Source organism: Macaca fascicularis, chromosome 11 (genome assembly GCF_037993035.2).
Source record: "Macaca fascicularis isolate 582-1 chromosome 11, T2T-MFA8v1.1".
NCBI lineage: Eukaryota > Metazoa > Chordata > Mammalia > Primates > Cercopithecidae > Macaca > Macaca fascicularis.
In genome coordinates, this window is record NC_088385.1 from 63,518,783 (window position 1) to 63,535,933 (window position 17,151).

General features: G+C 48.1%; 1 protein-coding gene across 16 annotated transcripts; it reads right to left on the reverse strand.

Moving 5' to 3' along the window:
• Positions 1-430: 430 nt before the first annotated feature.
• NACA (nascent polypeptide associated complex subunit alpha) lies at positions 431-13,931 on the reverse strand. 16 transcript variants are annotated; one of them, XM_074007213.1, is made up of 11 exons: positions 13,893-13,931; positions 13,085-13,156; positions 8,518-10,248; positions 8,242-8,385; positions 4,933-5,094; positions 3,215-3,300; positions 2,660-2,737; positions 1,529-1,675; positions 1,025-1,153; positions 749-871; positions 431-556 (listed from the first exon to the last, which is right to left on the reverse strand). In XM_074007213.1, exons 2-11 carry the CDS (start codon positions 13,152-13,154, stop codon positions 542-544), a joined length of 2,685 nt encoding a protein of 894 aa, XP_073863314.1. In that variant the 5' UTR covers positions 13,155-13,156; positions 13,893-13,931; the 3' UTR covers positions 431-541. The 16 variants fall into 16 exon arrangements, with proteins under 16 accessions (XP_073863314.1, XP_045221413.2, XP_045221412.2 ...); XM_045365478.2 differs by lacking the exon at positions 8,242-8,385; XM_045365477.2 differs by having other exon boundaries at positions 8,242-10,248.
• Positions 13,932-17,151: the final 3,220 nt, after the last annotated feature.

Genomic DNA, 17,151 nt, shown 5'->3' on the forward strand with positions numbered 1-17,151 from the left:
GCTGGAGTGCAGTGGCGCGATCTCGATCTCGGCTCACTGCAAGCTCTGCCTGCCGGGTTGACGCCATTCTCCTGCCTCAGCCTCCCGAGTAGCTGGGACTACAGGTGCCTGCCACCACACCCAGCTTATTTTTTTGTATTTTTAGTGGAGACGGGGTTTCACTGTATTAGCCAGGATGGTCTCGATCTCCTGACCTCGTGATCCGCCCCTCCTTGGTCTCCCAAAGTGCTGGGATTACAGGTGTGAGCCACTGCGCCTGGCCAGTGACTTGTTAAAAGAGGTATAAAGTCTGAGATTTTAAGCGGGAAATCTGTGGCACTAAATCTTATCAAATGAGGGAGGCCTTAGGAGTAATTAACAAATTATTAGAACCTTTACAAGTTTTTTGTTTGTTTTGGGGGGGGGGGCGGGGAAGAGACCAGTCATTGACTGAGTTCATCCAACAAGAAGCCATAACTTTATTTATGATAGAAACAGTACAAATTTCAAACCAAGCTGTAGTTACTCCTTTGAGACACCAAAAAAAGTTGCTTTCAGATGGTTACATTGTTAATTCCTGTAAGAGAGAAAAGATAATTAGCGGTTCTTATAGGCAAATCAGGAGAACTCAGGTCACTAAAACCTACGGCAACTCAGAAGAGGCTCTGGAATGAGGTTCCCTAATTGGCTGATATTTAGCAGACAAAATAAAGTCACTCGTAATTGGTCAGGGCAGAGGGAGTCAAGGAACAAAGGCTTGAACACTTACCATAATCGCATTTACAATATCATTACTGTTGTTCTTCAGGGCTCGGACTGCCTTTGCTCTCGACACATTTGCTTGTGACATGACCAATTCTATGTCCTTAACTTCTACACCTGTTTCATCGACCTAAGAGAGGAGAGGGAAAAAGCAGTAAATTAAAGGCAAAAACAATTTCAGCAGTTCTTTGGAGTCTCCTCAATCTAGTTTTTAATATAGCTCACCAACACGAACACATTGCTATATGGCGACAGTTAACATATGAAAGATTTCCTAGTATACCTCTTCCTCTTCACTCTCCTCTTGTACGGTTGGAGTCTGTGTGTTTTCTTGAATGTTTGAGACAGCTTCACCTTGAACTTTGAATTTCTCAGCAGCTGCTAGTTGTGCTTGCTGGGATAAATCTTCGATCTACAGGGTAGAGAATACAGATTCATGTGAGTAGATCAGCAGTCTTTGAAAAATAAATCATATAGTTTCACAACTCTCTGTAAACCCACTTCAGGTAACTTATTGTACGGCTTTAAACTGCTTGCCCTTACTCGCAGTAGAAAGAGTAGTTTTTAGGTTTAGAGCAAGTGGTTCTCAACTAGGGGGTAGTTATGTGTCCCAGGAGATATATGGCAATGGAGTTTTTGGGTAATCAAAACTGGATGTAATGCTGCTAAGCATCCATAATGAACAGGATAGCCCTTCCATAACAGAGAACTACCAGAGGCAAAATGTCAGCAGTGCTGAGGTTGAGAAACCCTGGTCTAGAACAATGCCCAAGAAAAGTTTACTCACCTTGGCTTCCCCAAAAACTATGTAAGTATCTGAAGCAGGGCTCTTGTAGACATCTGGTTTTGTGATGACAAAGAGGATATTCTTAGATTTCCGGATAGTGACTCTAGTAACTCCTGTAACCTGTCGAAGACCCAGTTTGGACATAGCCTAAAGAAGAGAGAATAGTATAAGGTTTGCAACCTCTTTAGAAGCAGCCTAAAGAAGCAAGGAACATAATACAACATCCAAAGCAAAGCTTTTCCCCAGGCTGAGAAAAGTTCATACAAGAATAGAGAATGGGGCCGGGCGCGGTGGCTCAAGTCTGTAATTCCAGCACTTTGGGAGGCTGAGACGGGCAGATCACGAGGTCAGGAGATCGAGACCAGCCTGGCTAACACGGTGAAATCCCATCTCTACTAAAAATGCAAAAAAAAATTAGCCAGGTGAGGTGGCGGGCGCCTGTAATCCCAGCTACTTGGGAGGCTGAGGCAGAAGAATGGCGTGAACCCGGGAGGCAGAGCTTGCAGTGAGCTGAGATCCGGCCACTGCACTCCAGCCTGGGCGATAGAGTGAGACTCCGTTGCAAAAAAAAAAAAAAAAGAGTGGGTTTTCTGCCATAGTAACTTCTGCTACTTTATTTTTTAATTTTTGGAGACAGGTCTTGCTCTGTCGCCCAGGCTGGAGTGCAGGAGTGCAATCTCGGCTCAATGTAACCTCCGCCTCCCAGGTTCAAGCAACTGCCGTGCCTCAACCACCTTTGTAGCTGGGACTACAGGAGCGTACCACCATGCCCTGCTATTTTTTTTTTTGGTATTTTTAGCAGACAGGGGTTTTGCCATGTTGACCAGGCTGGTCTTGAACTCTTGACCTCAAGTGATCCACTCGCCCTGGCCTTCCAGAGTGCTGGGATTACAAGTGTGAGCCACCAATCCAGCTACTTCTGCTACTTTAAACAGGATTCTACCACTACTAAGAATTGGGTTCAGTGTATACTGCTTGGGTGATGGGTGCACTAAAATCTCAAAAATCAACACTAAAGTACTTACTCGTGTAACCAAAATACCACCTGTTCCCCAAAAACCTATGGAAATAAAGAGTTCCACTCTGTATAAAGGTGCTTCATTAGATCCTGAAATCCTTTTCAAATCTTACCTTCCGTGCCTTCTTTTCACTCCGACTCTGTTTTGCTTTACTGACTGGTTCTTCATCAATTTCAGCTGCTGCCGCCAGCTAAGAAGATAAAACAGGTATTAGTTAACCAGAATCCAAGATCTGGATAGCACAATTTCCTTGTGGGTTTTCCTTTATGAAGGTTCACAGTTCCAAATACAAAAGTTGCCCTGATCGGCCGGGCGCGGTGGCTCACGCCTGTAATCCCAGCACTTTGGGAGGCCAAGGCGGGCGGATCACAAGGTCAGGAGATCGAGACCACGGTGAAACCCCGTCTCTACTAAAAATACAAAAAATTAGCTGGGCGCGGTTGTGGGCGCCTGTAGTCCCAGCTACTCGGGAGGCTGAGGCAGGAGAATGGCGTGAACCCGGGAGGCGGAGCTTGCAGTGAGCCGAGATCGCCCCACTGCACTCCAGCCTGGGTGACAGAGCGAGACTCCGTCTCAAAAAAAAAAAAAAAAAAAAAAAAAAAAAAAAAAGTTGCCCTGATCAACCCTGCTTCCTTGACCCAATACCAGTTAGTAAGAGAACACCCACCTGGGCTTGTTGTGTGGTTGCCTGGGTGGAATCCTGTTCTTCAAGCTCTGGTACTGATTCATCACTGTCAGATTCTGTTCCAGACCCTAAAATGAGAAACAACTTTTACTGCTTTATAGTAGAAATTATAAGAGAAGGTACTTCACTACATCCTGCCTGGACTACAGGTCAATGCTTCATGCAAGACCTAAGAAAGTTAAATGTAAACCAACTGGCTTGTGTGAGGCCAGCTTGATAGCCCCTAACTTAGTCACTAACTAGTGGGTACACATCTAGTAAAGACCCAGCCCTAACCCCAGAAATGAAAAGTAATCACTAGAAATAGCTGAACAGTTTAACATACTGTAACTGCTTTCTTTCCCTCAAGGTCTTTGTTTCTTGGCACAGGCAAATAATGACCCCTATGACTGACTCTAAATTTTACCCAACAGTCCAATTATCCCTGTAAAATTCTGTCAGAAGGTGCCCCCAGATACACTTAAGTGAAAAAAACAAAATCACACCATGGAGGCACAATAGGTAGGTTGGATTTCCCCTCAACTTTTTTTTTTTTTTTTTTTTTTTTGAGACGGAGTCTCACTCTGTCACTCAGGCTGGAGTGCAGTGGCGCCATCTTGGCTCACTGCAAGCTCTGCCTCCCGGGCTCACGCCATTCTCCTGCCTCAGCCTCCCCAGTAGCTGGGAGTACAGGCGCCCATCACCACGCCCGGCTAATTTTTTGTATTTTTTTTTTAGTAGAGACGGGGTTTTACCATGTTAGCCAGAATGGTCTTGATCTCATGACCTTGTGATCCGCCCGCCTCGGCCTCCCAGAGTGCTGGGATTACAGGCGTGAGCCACCAAGCCCGGCCTTTTTTTGTATTTTTGGTAGAGACAGGGTTTCACTGTGTTAGCCAGGATGGTCTCCATCTCCTGACCTCGTGATCCGCCCGCCTTGGCCTTCCAAAGTGCTGGGATTACAGGCCTGAGCCACCGCGCCCGGCCATTCCCTCAACTTTTAAACGGGGTTGGAGCAAGTCAAAAGCAGTCACATGCACATATTCAGCCTCATTTTCAAACCATTCACCCCAGCAATGTGATCTAATCAATATAGTTAGAAGATTCTCAATGATGTTGACCTGTATCTCTTAATTTTTCCAAACATAATTCACATAAATTTATTTCAATTCAAAGGCCAAGCATCAGTAAAGACTACTGAGGGAAAAAAGCATATACCTGCACCATTTTCAGGCTAGGAAAAACAGGTTTCTACATTTTTATGAGAAGGAAGTCCCTGGGCACCTGGTCATTACTAAGAATTGAAAAAGAAATACAAATAGTTCAATTCTCCAATGTTTTAGCAAATCTCAGGCCCAGGGACAAGGTTAGTTAGTGATGTGGTAGGGATTAGAGCAAATTAAAAGGTCTGGCAGGTCTTGGTTTTCAATGTCAGATCAATTAGGTAAAATAGATGGCATGGTAGGCTCAGGGTAGTCCGGGCCACATTGTACTGAATGATACACAATACACTATATATCTATCTGAAGTGATGAAAACCAAGATTTTGTTTCATATTCCTAGAGCTTTTGCATTTAAAATGATCATTCTATGTTCTATGTCCAAACCCAAGCAGATTCACTGGAGAAAGCGGCGCATCACAGGGTTAGTATTGGTGGGTAGCCCCCAAGAGGGGTGTGGGCAACAGACACACCATGCACACGGCAAACCAAGGCAAATACCCTTGTTGTTCTTCATAACAGGCTGCTTGGCAGAGGGGGTTGGGACAGGGATTCCAGCAGCTTTGGGGGTGGGCATGTTGACGAGGACTGACTGGAAAGGCACTCCCCCAGAGATTGGTTCCGGGGGTATCAGAGGCGGCAGCTCATCCTCATCAGCAGGGGCTAGGGGTTTAGAGGGTGATTCCAACACCAGCCCAGGAGAGGACAGCAAAAATTGCTGTTTAGGAGGCAGAGTGGGAATTGGGGAGGGAGCAAGAGGCAGAGAGACTGGTGGGGTGGGTGGTGGAGAGACAGATGCTGATTCAGGTTTAGGAAGGACCTTCTCAGAGGCAGCTGCTGTTAGAGGGGTGGATGCCTTAGACTCAGGAGGAGCCAAGGGGCCCTTTGGGGAATGAGAAGCATCTTTGCCTTTTGATGTCTTTGAAGAGCATTTCTGAGCAGGGAGTAGAGGGGCTGGAGCCACTGTGGAAAGGGGTCCTGTAGAACCATTGTTAGCTGAGGGATCTGGACACATAGGAGGTGAAGTGGCAGAACTCTTTTTGGTCTGTGGACCTTTCCGAGTGGGAGCTGTGATGACTGGTGTACTTTCTGGAGCTGGGGCAACAAGTACTTCTTTGAGAGCTGTGGGGCCTTTCTTTGCTGGAAGCCCTTTAGATGCTTGAGGAACAGTGGCCCCCATTTTACATGTGACAGAAACTGGGGAGGCAGGGAAGTCTTTGAGGGAGGAAGGAGTCACAGGTGGGGAAGTGGGGGTCCCTTTGGGGGCTGGAGTTGCTGGGCCCTTTTTGGGGGATGGAGGAGTCACAGCTGGAGGAGTAGGGGCCTCTTTGGGAGATGGGGCCCCTTTGTAAGAGGAAGGAGTCACTGCTGGGGGACTGGAGGCCTCTTTGGAGGATGGGGTAGCCGGGGCTTCTTTGGGGGCTGGAATTGCTGGGCTCTTTTTGGGGGAGGGAAGAGTCATAGCTGGGGGAATGAGGGCCTCTTTAGGGGCTAGAGTTGCTGGGGTATTTTTAGAGAGAGGAGTCGCTATTTGGGCAATGGGGTCCCTTCTGGAGGATGGGGTAGCTGGGACCTCTTTGGGGGAAGAAGGAATCACAGCTGGCAGAATGGGGGCCCCCATGGGGGCTGGAGTTGCTGGGGCCTTTTTGGGAGAGGAAGAAGTGGGAGCTTGTTTGGGGACTGAGGGCTCCTTGGGGGAAGGAGGAGTCACTGCTGGGAGGGTGGGATCCCCTTTGGAGGATGGGGTAGCTGGGCCTCCTTTGGGGGCTGAAGTTGCTGGGGCCTTTTTGAGGGAGACAGGAGTCACTGCTAGGGGAGTGGTATCGCCTTTGGATGGGGTGGCTGGGCCTTCTCTGGTGACTGGAGTTGCTGGAGCCTTTTTGGGGGAGAGAGGAATCACTGCTGGGGAAGTGGGGTCCCCTTTGGGAGATGGGATAGCTGGTCCTCTTTTAGGGGAGGGAGGAGTCACAGCTGGACCTCCTTTGTGGGAGGGAGTTGCAGCTGGGGGAGTGGGGTCCTCTTTGGAGGATGGGGTAGTTGGGCTTCCTTTAGAGGAGGGAGTTGTAGTTGGGAGAGTGGGGGTCCCTTTGGGGGAGGGAGGAGTTGCAGCTGGGGGAGTGGGGGCCCCTTTGGGGGGTGAGGTAGCTGGATCTCCTTTTGGAGAGGGAGAAGTTACAACTGAAGGACTGGGGGCCTCTTTGTGGGGTGGGGCAGCTAGATTTCCTTTTGGGGAGGGAGGAGTTGCTGCTGGGGGAGTGGGGGCACCTCTGGGGGATGGGGTAGCTGAACCTCCTTTTGGGGAGGGAGGAGTCACAGCTGGGGGAGTGGGAGCCCCTTTGTGGGGTGGGATAGCTGGGCCTCCTTTTGGGGAGGGAGGAGTTGCAGCTGGGGGTGTGGGGGCCCCTTTGGAGGATGGGGTAGCTGAACCTCCTTTTGGGGAGGGAGAAGTCACAGCTGGGGGAGTGGGAGCCCCTTTGTGGGGTGGGATAGCTGGGCCTCCTTTTGGGGAGGGAGGAGTTGCAGCTGGGGGTGTGGGGGCCCCTTTGGAGGATGGGGTAGCTGGACCTCCTTTTGGGGAAGGAGTTGCAGCTAGGGGTGTGGAGGCCCCTTTTGGGGAAGGTGGAGTTGCAGCTGGGGGAGTGGGGGCCCGTTTGGGGGATGGGGTAGCTGGGCCTCCTTTTGGGGATGGGGTAGCTGGGCCTCCTTTTGGGGAGGAAGGGTTTGCAGCTGGGGGAGTGGGGGCCTCTTTGGGGGATGGGGTAGCTGGGCCTCCTTTTGGGGAGGGAGGGTTTGCAGCTGGGGGAGTGGGGGCCCCTTTGGGGGATGGGGTAGCTGCTGGACCTCCTTTGGGGGAGGGAGGAGTTGCAGCAGGGGGTGTGGGGGCCCCTTTGGGGGATGGGGTAGCTGGGCCTCCTCTGGGGGAGGGAGGAGTTGCAGCTGGGGGTTTGGGGGTCCCTTTGGGGGATGGCGTAGCTGGGCCTCCTTTGCGGGGAGGAGGAGTTGCAGCTAGGGGTGTGGGGGCCCCTTTGGGGGATGGGGTAGCTGGGCCTCCTCTGGGGGAGGGAGGAGTTGCAGCTGGGGGTGTGGGGGTCCCTTTGGGGGATGGGGTAGCTGGGGCCTTTTTGAGGGAGGAAGAAGTCCTGGATAGAGCGGGAGGAGCGGGAGCCTGTTTGGGTGCTGGGGTAGCTGGACCCTCTTTGGGGAAGGGCGGATTCACAACTGAAGGAGTGGAGGTCTCTTTGGAGGTTAGTGTTACTCTTTTGGGAGACAGAGGAGTCACAGCTGAGGGAGCAGGGGCCCCTTTGGGGGATGGAGGAGTGGGAGAATGCTTCGTGGCGGGTGAGTCTTTAGAGTCTTGGAAAGAAAGACTATTCTCTGGAAGAAACGAAGCTTCAACTGGAGAAACAGGGGACGAGAGATTTCCAACAGGAGTATCAGGGTCAGCAGAACCCTTCTTGGTTGGAGGTCTTTTAGTCTGAGACACACTAACCCCTAAAGGAGATGGGGAGTCAGCTAGGTAAGTCAGAGATCCTTTGGAAGATGCAGTAGCAGAAGCACCAGAGTCCTCAGTTGGGCACTCTTTGGGAGAGGAAGCAACAGGTGCCAATGCTGAAGTATGAGAAATACCATCAACCTTTTTTGTACCTGGAGGAGTCCCAGCTGCGGGAAGAGAGGGTGAGGGCACAGACTTTGGGATTTCAGGGGCCAGCACTAAGGTAGCCAGAGGAGCAGAGGTATTCTGGGGGGATGGAGCCACAGGGCAATCTGAAGCTGTAGGAACCAAGGATAAAGTAGTAAAAGTGGAAGTACCTTCCTTAACTGGGTGGTTTTCAGGAGCTAAAGAGACAGTTCCTTCTAGAAAAGGGCTGGCTGTAGCTGTATAAGTTGAGGTACCTTTGGCAGTTGTGGGAGCCACCCCAGCAGGGTCAGCACTTTGCAAAGGAAATGCAGTCACTGTTGGGGTAATGAGAGAACTTTTGAGAAGCAGACCAGCAGAGTCTGGGTCTGCATAAGAATCTGTCTTGATTACAGAGGCCGAGGAGGAGTTAACACCCAGCGGGGAGGTCACAGTGCTGGTTGGCTTACCTATAGGGAGAGGGCCTTCAAGGCTTTTCTTTGCTACGGTGGTTTCAGGAGAAAGAGATATCTCTGGAGAAGAGGATGTACTTTGGAAAGAAGGGGAATTTTTACGAACTGTCTGGGCTAATGGTAACACAGTAGGGTCTTTCTTGGTGGTGAGTTCTGCTTGGGCTGGAGAGAAAGCAGCTCCGTCAGGAGAGGCAGGTGCAGTTTGGAGGTCTTTTTGTGTTGGAAATTTAACCAATACTGAACTGGGGAGATTTTTGAGGTCTTCAGGGTCTGGCAGAGGAGGAGAGACTGGTGTCCTCAGAGTGGTTGCTACTTGAGTAGAAGGCTCTTTGGGAGCCACAGGTGCCATAACCAAGGCAGCAGGGGAAGTTGGTTCTATATTATTTATGGGACCTGATGAAATTGGAGGAGAAACACAAGTAGCTACCTCAAAGGTAGTAGCTGCTGCATCAATTGTACAGGGGTTAGTCACCACAAGTGGGGTGGTTCCAACAGAAGAAACAGGCATTTGGGCCACTAAAGGATAATGATGAGTGGCATTAGGAGAGCTTTTGAGAATGAGAGAGGTCGTAGGAGATAATGAAGAGGAGGTAGCTACATTTAAGGAGCCAGAAGGGCTGTAGGTTATGCTAGTGATGGTAGAGGGACCTTTGTCAACAGATGGAGCCACCACTGGAAAGGCAGCCACAGTAGCAGGAACTACCTCATTTCTGGAAGGAAGGGGAGGAATTACAGATCTCTGAGAAGGATAAGAGTCCCCAGTGGAAGAATGATCTATAGAAATGGTCTTCACTGTAGGGTCTGTCAAAGCACTGGGACTTGTTTGACCTAAAGGTTGGACAGAACCAAAAGAACTTTGATACAAAGGTGCAAGATGAGAGCCCAGATAAATGGGAAAATCTGGGGGGGTGTTGGGACCCACAGTCTTTTGAGAAGAGGTCACCACAGGAAGAGACTGAGTTGAAAGAGGTAAGGCAGCAGATGGACTAACAGGCCCCTTTAGGCTGAGGCTTCCTGGGTTTTGCGGAGAAGTTAGAGCTGAGGAAATGGTGGTATCTTTGACTTGAAGGGAAGTGATAGCTAGGGTAGTTGTGGGTGTTGTCTGAGGAAGGGAGGCCATTCCAGATTGAACAGAGGCCACGGGAGTCACACAGTGGTAAGGAACGGTACTGACTATACATGAAGGACTGGGGGTGCCTTTTGGATTAGGGACTACCTCAGAGGGAACTTTAATAAGATTAGTCTTTGGTTCTGAGGGAGCAATGGGAGCTGACAGTGATATCACTGACCCTGACTCAGCTACAGCCACTGAAGGAGGTGAAGAAGGAAGGTTAGGTGGAAAAGCAGAACTCTTCTGAACTGAGTGGGGAGCCAGGGCAACCAGAGCTAAGGGAGCTGAAGAGGAAGGCGTCCCTTTCAGAGTTGGAGCTATCATGGGAGAGGCCAGAGCTAAGGCAGCTGGGGAGATGGGAGGCCCTATTAGGTTTGGTAGGAAAGTTGGGGCTTCAGGGGCAGTTCCCAAAGGTAGGGCTGTTCCAGAGGATGACTGGGTAAAAGGAACTTCAAAAGGGGTCGAGGCAATAGTAGAGGGGGAAGGGAATGGGGCAGCCTGGTTATCAGTTGACAGAGGGCACTGTTGTGGGGCAGGAGAGCAAGGAGGGGGGAGGGTTTGTCCAGGCTGGCCTAAGGCAGCAGTGACACTCAAGGCTGAAGACATAGGTAGCACAGCTGGAGAAAGGCAAAAGGAGATAAAGAAAGGGGGGGGGGAGGAGAAAAAAGGTGAGTTATGCAGCCCAACTTGGTACAACATGCCTCCTAGGACACACTCGAGTTTAAAATCTGACAGTCTAAGTGACCACGCAGGATTAGATAAAGGTGACACGCAACAACAACCTTCCCCAAACATTTTTCAGCAGTCAAGTGAGAAGACATTCCTCTCCTAATTTCTCACACTTCCCCAAGTTCTATCAAAGTAAACCAACTATTTTAGGGTGAGGAGAACAGTCTAAGAGTAGCCTATCTCTAAATGGGGAGCACAGACACTTGGGAGGTTGGGAACAACATGCTTTCTACCCTTTCCCAGTTGTGCTCTCCCCTTACTTCTTAAAATGGACTGTATTCCCAAGTCTTTCTCACAGCCAACAGAATTACCACAAAGAACAGCTAGCTATGCTACTCTGTCCACCCAAATATCATGAACTAACGGAAAAAATACCAAAAACTGGAACAAAGAAGATAGTGAGCAGTGATGATGATGGGGAATCTGAAGTAAGAAAAAACAGGCTTTTATACTTTCAGGCTTCCACTAGGCTAGGAAAAATCTGAATACAAAAATACAAAAATTAGCTGAGCGTCCTGGCACGCACCTGTAATACCAGCTACTCAGGAGGCTGAGGCAGAATTGTTTGAACCCAGGAGGCGGAGGTTGCAGTGAGCCGAGATTGCACCACTGCACTCCAGCCTAGGCAATGGGAAGAAACTCCGTCTCAAAAAAAAAAAAAAAAAAAAAAAGAAGTGAATTGGAGTGGCGAGAATACACTTGATCCCCACTCCTTAACTTGGAATTTAAGTATTTCATTATGTCAAAATACACCAATATTTGGCATGACAGTAAGACAGTATTTCTGGCATTCAGGAGGTAACACAGAATTGGATCAACAAATGCTCAATGCTTAGAAGGCAATGTTAAACGGGGGGAAAAAAAAGTCCGTGGTACCAAAATTCAAATTCAAAATTCACTGAACCAGTAATTTTGAAGTTCTTATGGCATGCTACCATGGAAAAGACAAGGTGGCTCAACCAGTTTTTCCTGTAGAGTGGGTAGGCCAAAGTCTAACGATTACAGGAAAACACTACCAAACATAATGAATCACAAAAACATGGAATATATTTTCTTCTGACTGTACCTCAAATGGAATAAGGTCCCAAATACTTGCTTTGATACCATAACCAATTCCTTGAGCTTCCTACTTCATTCTAATAGACTGTCATTACAGACAAAATCCTGCGTATTTATCATTGGTACTTCCTTAATATAAGCCTACTATACAACTCAAACTATTCAGGAATACATTTAATAGCATTAAGGACTGTTTCAGAAGTAAATGCATTAGTTTTGAAGCTTGAATCAGATTTTTCTAAATTCATCTGAATTTCTTTTTTCTTTTTTTTTTTTTTTTGAGACTGAGTCTGGCTCTGTTGCCCAGGCTGGAGTGCAGTGGCGGGATCTCAGCTCACTGCAAGCTCTGCCTCCCGGGTTTACGCCATTCTCCTGCCTCAGCCTCCCGAGTAGCTGGGAACACAGGCGCCCGCCACCTCGCCCGGCTAGTTTTTTGTATTTTTTAGTAGAGACGGGGTTTCACCGTGTTAGCCAGGATGGTCTCGATCTCCTGACCTTGTGATCTGCCCGTCTCAGCCTCCCAAAGTGCTGGGATTACAGGCTTGAGCCACCGCGCCCGGCATTCATCTGAATTTCAAGTCTTCATATTTGTAAAATTAAGTTGTTCAATGACACAATCTCTAAAATCTCGTTTTGTACTGAAATCACAGAATCTTTAGAGAAGAGTACTTTACTTTTTCCCTTCCTTAAGCCCCTTGTACTTCAAGAATTTCATATTGTTTATACTCCAGCTCAGAACTCCCCATTCTTCCTAGCAGCTGTATTAATCCCTTCAGCTGCTAAAATCAAACAGGTGGGAAGCTTAATGCTTTCAACCATAAGCAACTCTACTGTAACTCCAAAAAGGGAAAGGACTTGCCCTTAAATAACAAATGAAATAAAAAAAAATCATAAAAAGGTGAGAATGAAGATTACAGCCTGAAGAGTCCCTTCATTTAGCGCTGCACAACTGACTCAGAAAGGCTATCATTTTAAGAACTTTTCACTACCTCCTCCTAAGTTTTTTACAGAGATATGTTTTAACCAGAATTTAAAAATTAGCCTTCACAGTCACTACTTTCAACGTTGAGGATAAAAAAAGGATTTATTTCAATCCTGGGTTTCACACAATGATGCAGGAACTATTCCAGCACACTAGAAATATCTCAGCACCACCAATCCATAAACAAGTTATACGACCTAGGAGGACTCTGGGGCCCAGCAAGACACACTTACCACCAGCACACATCTCATCCAGACATGTGATAAAGGCACAATGCCAAGCTCTGCCAACTAAAACCTTGATGCAACTTGCTGGCTGGAGCTTCACAAATGCTCCGGGCTCCTTGGCCTGTGTCATCTAGTTCCAATAGGTAAGAATCACCGAGCCCCTTCCCTGCTCAGTTTTCCTATGTGAGGTGGGGGTTTCACAGGAGAGCTTCTTTAGAGGCAACAGGCATAACAGAAAGCAAGCTAGGGAACTTTTAACGTCCACGAATCTTAAAAACATTACTTTTACTCCAAATTCCTATAGAAGTAACTCCAGGATAGTAATTTTACGGTCTATCCTCCTCGGTAAAGCTGCAACTCCATCCTCTTACACAGTGTACTTCCTCTTGGTCATTTTGCCACCAAATGGCCTTAGGGTCAATTTTAATTAATGGCAAGGGGGGTAGGGGAACCTACCTGTCTCAGCCTGGGGCTGCGGCAACTCCTGCTCTGTAGCAGGGACGGTTTCTGTGGCTTCGCCGGGCATTTCTGAAGGAAGGGAATATAAAGGAGGCCTGAATGATTGGGATACATTCACTTGCCCAACCCAGAGACAAGTATTCTTAAAAACTCCGTGGAGGGCCGTTAGAAAAAAACCGTGAGGGTGTTCGGGGACAGCCTTCCCCAAAGCACCTGGGAATAAGAGGTAACTATGTGACCCTTACGCCTCTATCAAGGCCAGCAATTCCCAGTTGCATTCTCAACCCGAGGGAGAGGATCCAGGGCTGGCTCCCGATCATAGGCGACTTCAGACGCTACCGTGAACCCTCTCCACTCCTAATACTCACACTGGCTAGGCAGGGGCCTCCTGGACTACGTTTGTCGACTTTGGGGACCCAGGAGGGGAAAGACGGTGCTGTAAGTTCAACACTTGCTTGTCACAATGAGAACGGTGTTGGAGGTTCTAAGGCTGTGACCCCTGACCCTTTTCTGGATCCCTCAAAGCAGTTCCCAAAACAAGACGCACTTCTCTTCTGCCCTCAACACTGCAACTGCTTCCATCTCTGCAGGCTCGGATTCCGGGCCCGGCCCGCAGCCTTTCTATTCTGCTTTTGCCAGGACACCAACCGCAGACCCCATTTTGTCAGGAAGCCCAGGGGCGAGTAGGAACCCTGTGGCCCCGTAAAGCCTCCAACTCTCCTTAACTCTCAGTCCCCGGGGCAGCTTAGCCCGAAAGAAAGGCGGATGGCTGCGGATAGAGAGTAGCGGCACAGAAAGTACTTACTGTTCAGGGAACGCAGAACCAAGATGGCGGCAGAAAGAGAGCGAGCGAGAGCGTGACCCACGCCTGTTGCAGAAGGAAGCCTGGAGCAGAAGGGGTGGGACTAGGATCCGATTCCGGGTCAAGAGCTGCCGGCAGCCACTTCCTTTGACGAGTGGCCGTCAGGCGGTTCCCACGGTGGGGGTGGTGACAAGGACTAAATAAGGGTAAGAATTCAGAACAGGACTCGCAGGCCTAGCAGGAGCTCTCTGCGCGGAGCCACGCAGTCCTCAGAACGAAGCAGACTCCGCCCTCCAGTCCGAAAAGTGGCGACTGCGGTATTAAGGCGACCTAGCGATTTCTCAAATAGCTCGGGAAGATAAGACATTAAATAGCGAATGCTACAGAGACTGTATTCACAGCGTTGGAGGGTGGAAGTGACCTAGGCTAACCAATTATTTTTGGAACACATGATGTGAAAATTAACATTTAAAAGCTGCTGGACGCTCCCCCTACCAAAAAAACAAAACAAAACCCATTTTAAAACTTGACAGATGTGATGGGTCACATATAACTTCAGATTATAAATTTAATTCGATTTATTTTTCTTGTTCTGTTCAATGACTAGAGAGACTCAAACGATGTCACCATATGACAGCAACTCATGAGTGTTAAACTCTCCGTAAAACAATGTTAGCTGTACCCCACCTCAAAAACAAACAAACAAACAAACAAAAAAAACACTGCTTGTAACCAAATTCTGTAATTATGCTCCAACCTTGTATAGATAACGTAATCCAGCTAAAAACTTCTCTGTCTGCCTAAGTAAATGAAATCTTAACTTCCCTACTTCTGAAGGCTGACCTCCATTCTTTGGAGTTGGTTTTTTGGTTGGTCTACCCTCACACTGCCCTTGAATAAATTCTTTAAACAGATTCTGGCCCTTTTGATTGTTTTAGGTTCACGACGGTTTAGGCTAATGTTGAAATTATAAAGCTGCAGATTCTCCTTTCCAGAAAAAAAGAACATAGGCACGTATACAATTCCTTTGCTTGCTATTTTGGGCACTTCTTGGATTTTTTTTTTTTTTTTTTTTTTTGAGAGAGTCGCTCTGTCAGCCAGGCTGGAGTGCAGTGGCATGATCTCAGTTCACTGCAATCTCCATCTCTTGGGCTCAAGTAATTGTCCCGCCTCAGCCGCCTGAGTAGCTGGGATTACAGGTGTTTGCCACCATGCCCAGCTAATTTTTGTATTTTTTTTTTTTTTTTTTTTGAGACGGAGTCTCGCTCTGTCACCCAGGCTGGAGTGCAGTGGCCGGATCTCAGCTCACTGCAAGCTCCGCCTCCCGGGTTCACGCCATTCTCCTGCCTCAGCCTCCCGAGTAGCTGGGACTACAGGCGTCCGCCACCTCGCCCGGCTAGTTTTTTGTATTTTTTAGTAGAGACGGGGTTTCACCATGTTAACCAGGATGGTCTCGATCTCCTGACCTCGTGATCCGCCCGCCTCGGCCTCCCAAAGTGCTGGGATTACAGGCTTGAGCCACCGCGCCCGGCCTAATTTTTGTATTTTTAGTAGTGACAGGGTTTCACCATGTCGGCCAGGCTGGTCTTGAACTCCTGACCTCAGGTAATCCGCCTGCCTCAGCCTCCCAAAGTGCTGGGATTATAGGCGTGAGCCACTGTGCCTGACCTGTTTTGTGTTTGAGACAGTCTGGCTCTTATTGCCCAGGCTGGGGTGCAAAGGCGGGATCTCTGCTCACTGCAACCTCTCCATCCCGGGTTCAAGCAATTCTCCTGCCTCAGCCTCCTGGGTACCTGGGATTACAGGCATGCGCCACCATGCCAGGGTAATTTTTTTTGTATTTTTAGTAGAGACGGGGTTTCTCCATGTTGGCCAGGCTGGTCTGCTCCTGACTTCAGGTGATCCGCCTGCTTCGGCCTCCCAAAGTGCTTGGATTACACGCGTGAGCTACCGCCCCCAGCACTTCTTGGATATTTTAAACTTATTCATTCTAGGTGTCTGGGACCCCACCTTAAACCATGCTATGTACAACTGTATTTTTGAAAAGTAGAATGTAAAATCAGTGTTGTGTTAATGAAAAGGCTCCCATTTCTTTCCATAGCCCTACAAAAGAACTCAACAAATATGTGCTGTACCTGAATTAGCTAAACCAGTCAACGCTATTTTATTTTTTTTTTTGAGGCAGAGTCTCGCTCTGTCACCCAGGCTGGAGTGCAGTGGTGTGATCTCGGTTTACTGCAATCTCCGCCTCCCGGGTTCAAGCGATTCTCTTGTCTCAACCTCGGAGTAGCTGGGATTATAGGTACGCGCCACACCGCCCGGACTCCTGACCTTAAGTTATCCGCCTGCCTCAGCCTCCCAAAGTGCTGGGATTACAGGTGTGAGCCACTGTGCCTGGCCTGATTTAATAGCTTTAAGACGACTGTGGCCGCCTTTTTTTTTTTTTTGAGATGGGGTCTCGCTCTGTCACCCAGTCTGGAGTGCAGTGGCGTGATCTCAGCTTACTGCAACCTCCACCTCCCGGGTTCTGGCAATTCTGCCACAAAAATTCTCCTGTTTCACCGTGTTGCCCCGGCTGGTCTCTAACTCCTGAGCTCAGGCAATCCACCCGCCTTGGCCTCCCATAGTGCTAGGATTACAGGCGTGAGCCACGGCACCTGGTGTGGCCGCCTTTTAAGGGAAGCAGTGAAAATTTAAAATGCTTTGAAAGCTACTTTAACATTTCTGAAATCCTTAGTGTAGTGAAATGAGGATTAGGATTGGTGAATTAGAATAAAGTGAGATAGTAGGGTTTACCAGGAATGGGAAATTCTGAAATCCTCCTCAAATAGGAGAGGCAATATTGTGGAGTCATTACAGACAGACTCTGAAATAAGACTCCTTTGTTTGAATCTATTAGGTCAGTTTAGGCAATTAAACTATATGTATATTCATCTCAGTTTCCTGATCTGTAAAATGGGAAAAATCGTAGCTACTTGATAGGATTATTAGGAAGATTAAATTAGTCTATGTATACACACACACTCTCACACTCTAATTGGAAGGAAAAAGAAGCAGTCTTATTGCATAAAATTATCACATGTAATCTTTATATAAAACTTAAAAAGTTTGTTACTATTAAATTGTAGATATAATCAGTTTCTACCTAATAAATACATGATCTGGAAGATTTTCAATGCAGTCCTTTAGTCCATTTACCTTCAGAAGGACCAGAAATAACCAATCTCCTTAGACAAAACTACATATTGACAATTTTTCTTTC

What these genes read in the sequence shown, in the direction of transcription:
- NACA (XM_074007210.1), bottom strand. Translation starts at nt 13,154, where the DNA reads ATGCCCGGCGAAGCCACAGAAACCGTCCCTGCTACAGAGCAGGAGTTG. An exon ending in TGTTATGAAGAACAACAAGG is followed by an intron (nt 3,301 to 4,932) that starts GTATTTGCCTTG and finishes TTCTCATTTTAG; the next exon opens with GGTCTGGAACAGAATCTGAC. An exon ending in AGGAGAGTGAAGAGGAAGAG is followed by an intron (nt 872 to 1,024) that starts GTATACTAGGAA and finishes CTCCTCTCTTAG; the next exon opens with GTCGATGAAACAGGTGTAGA.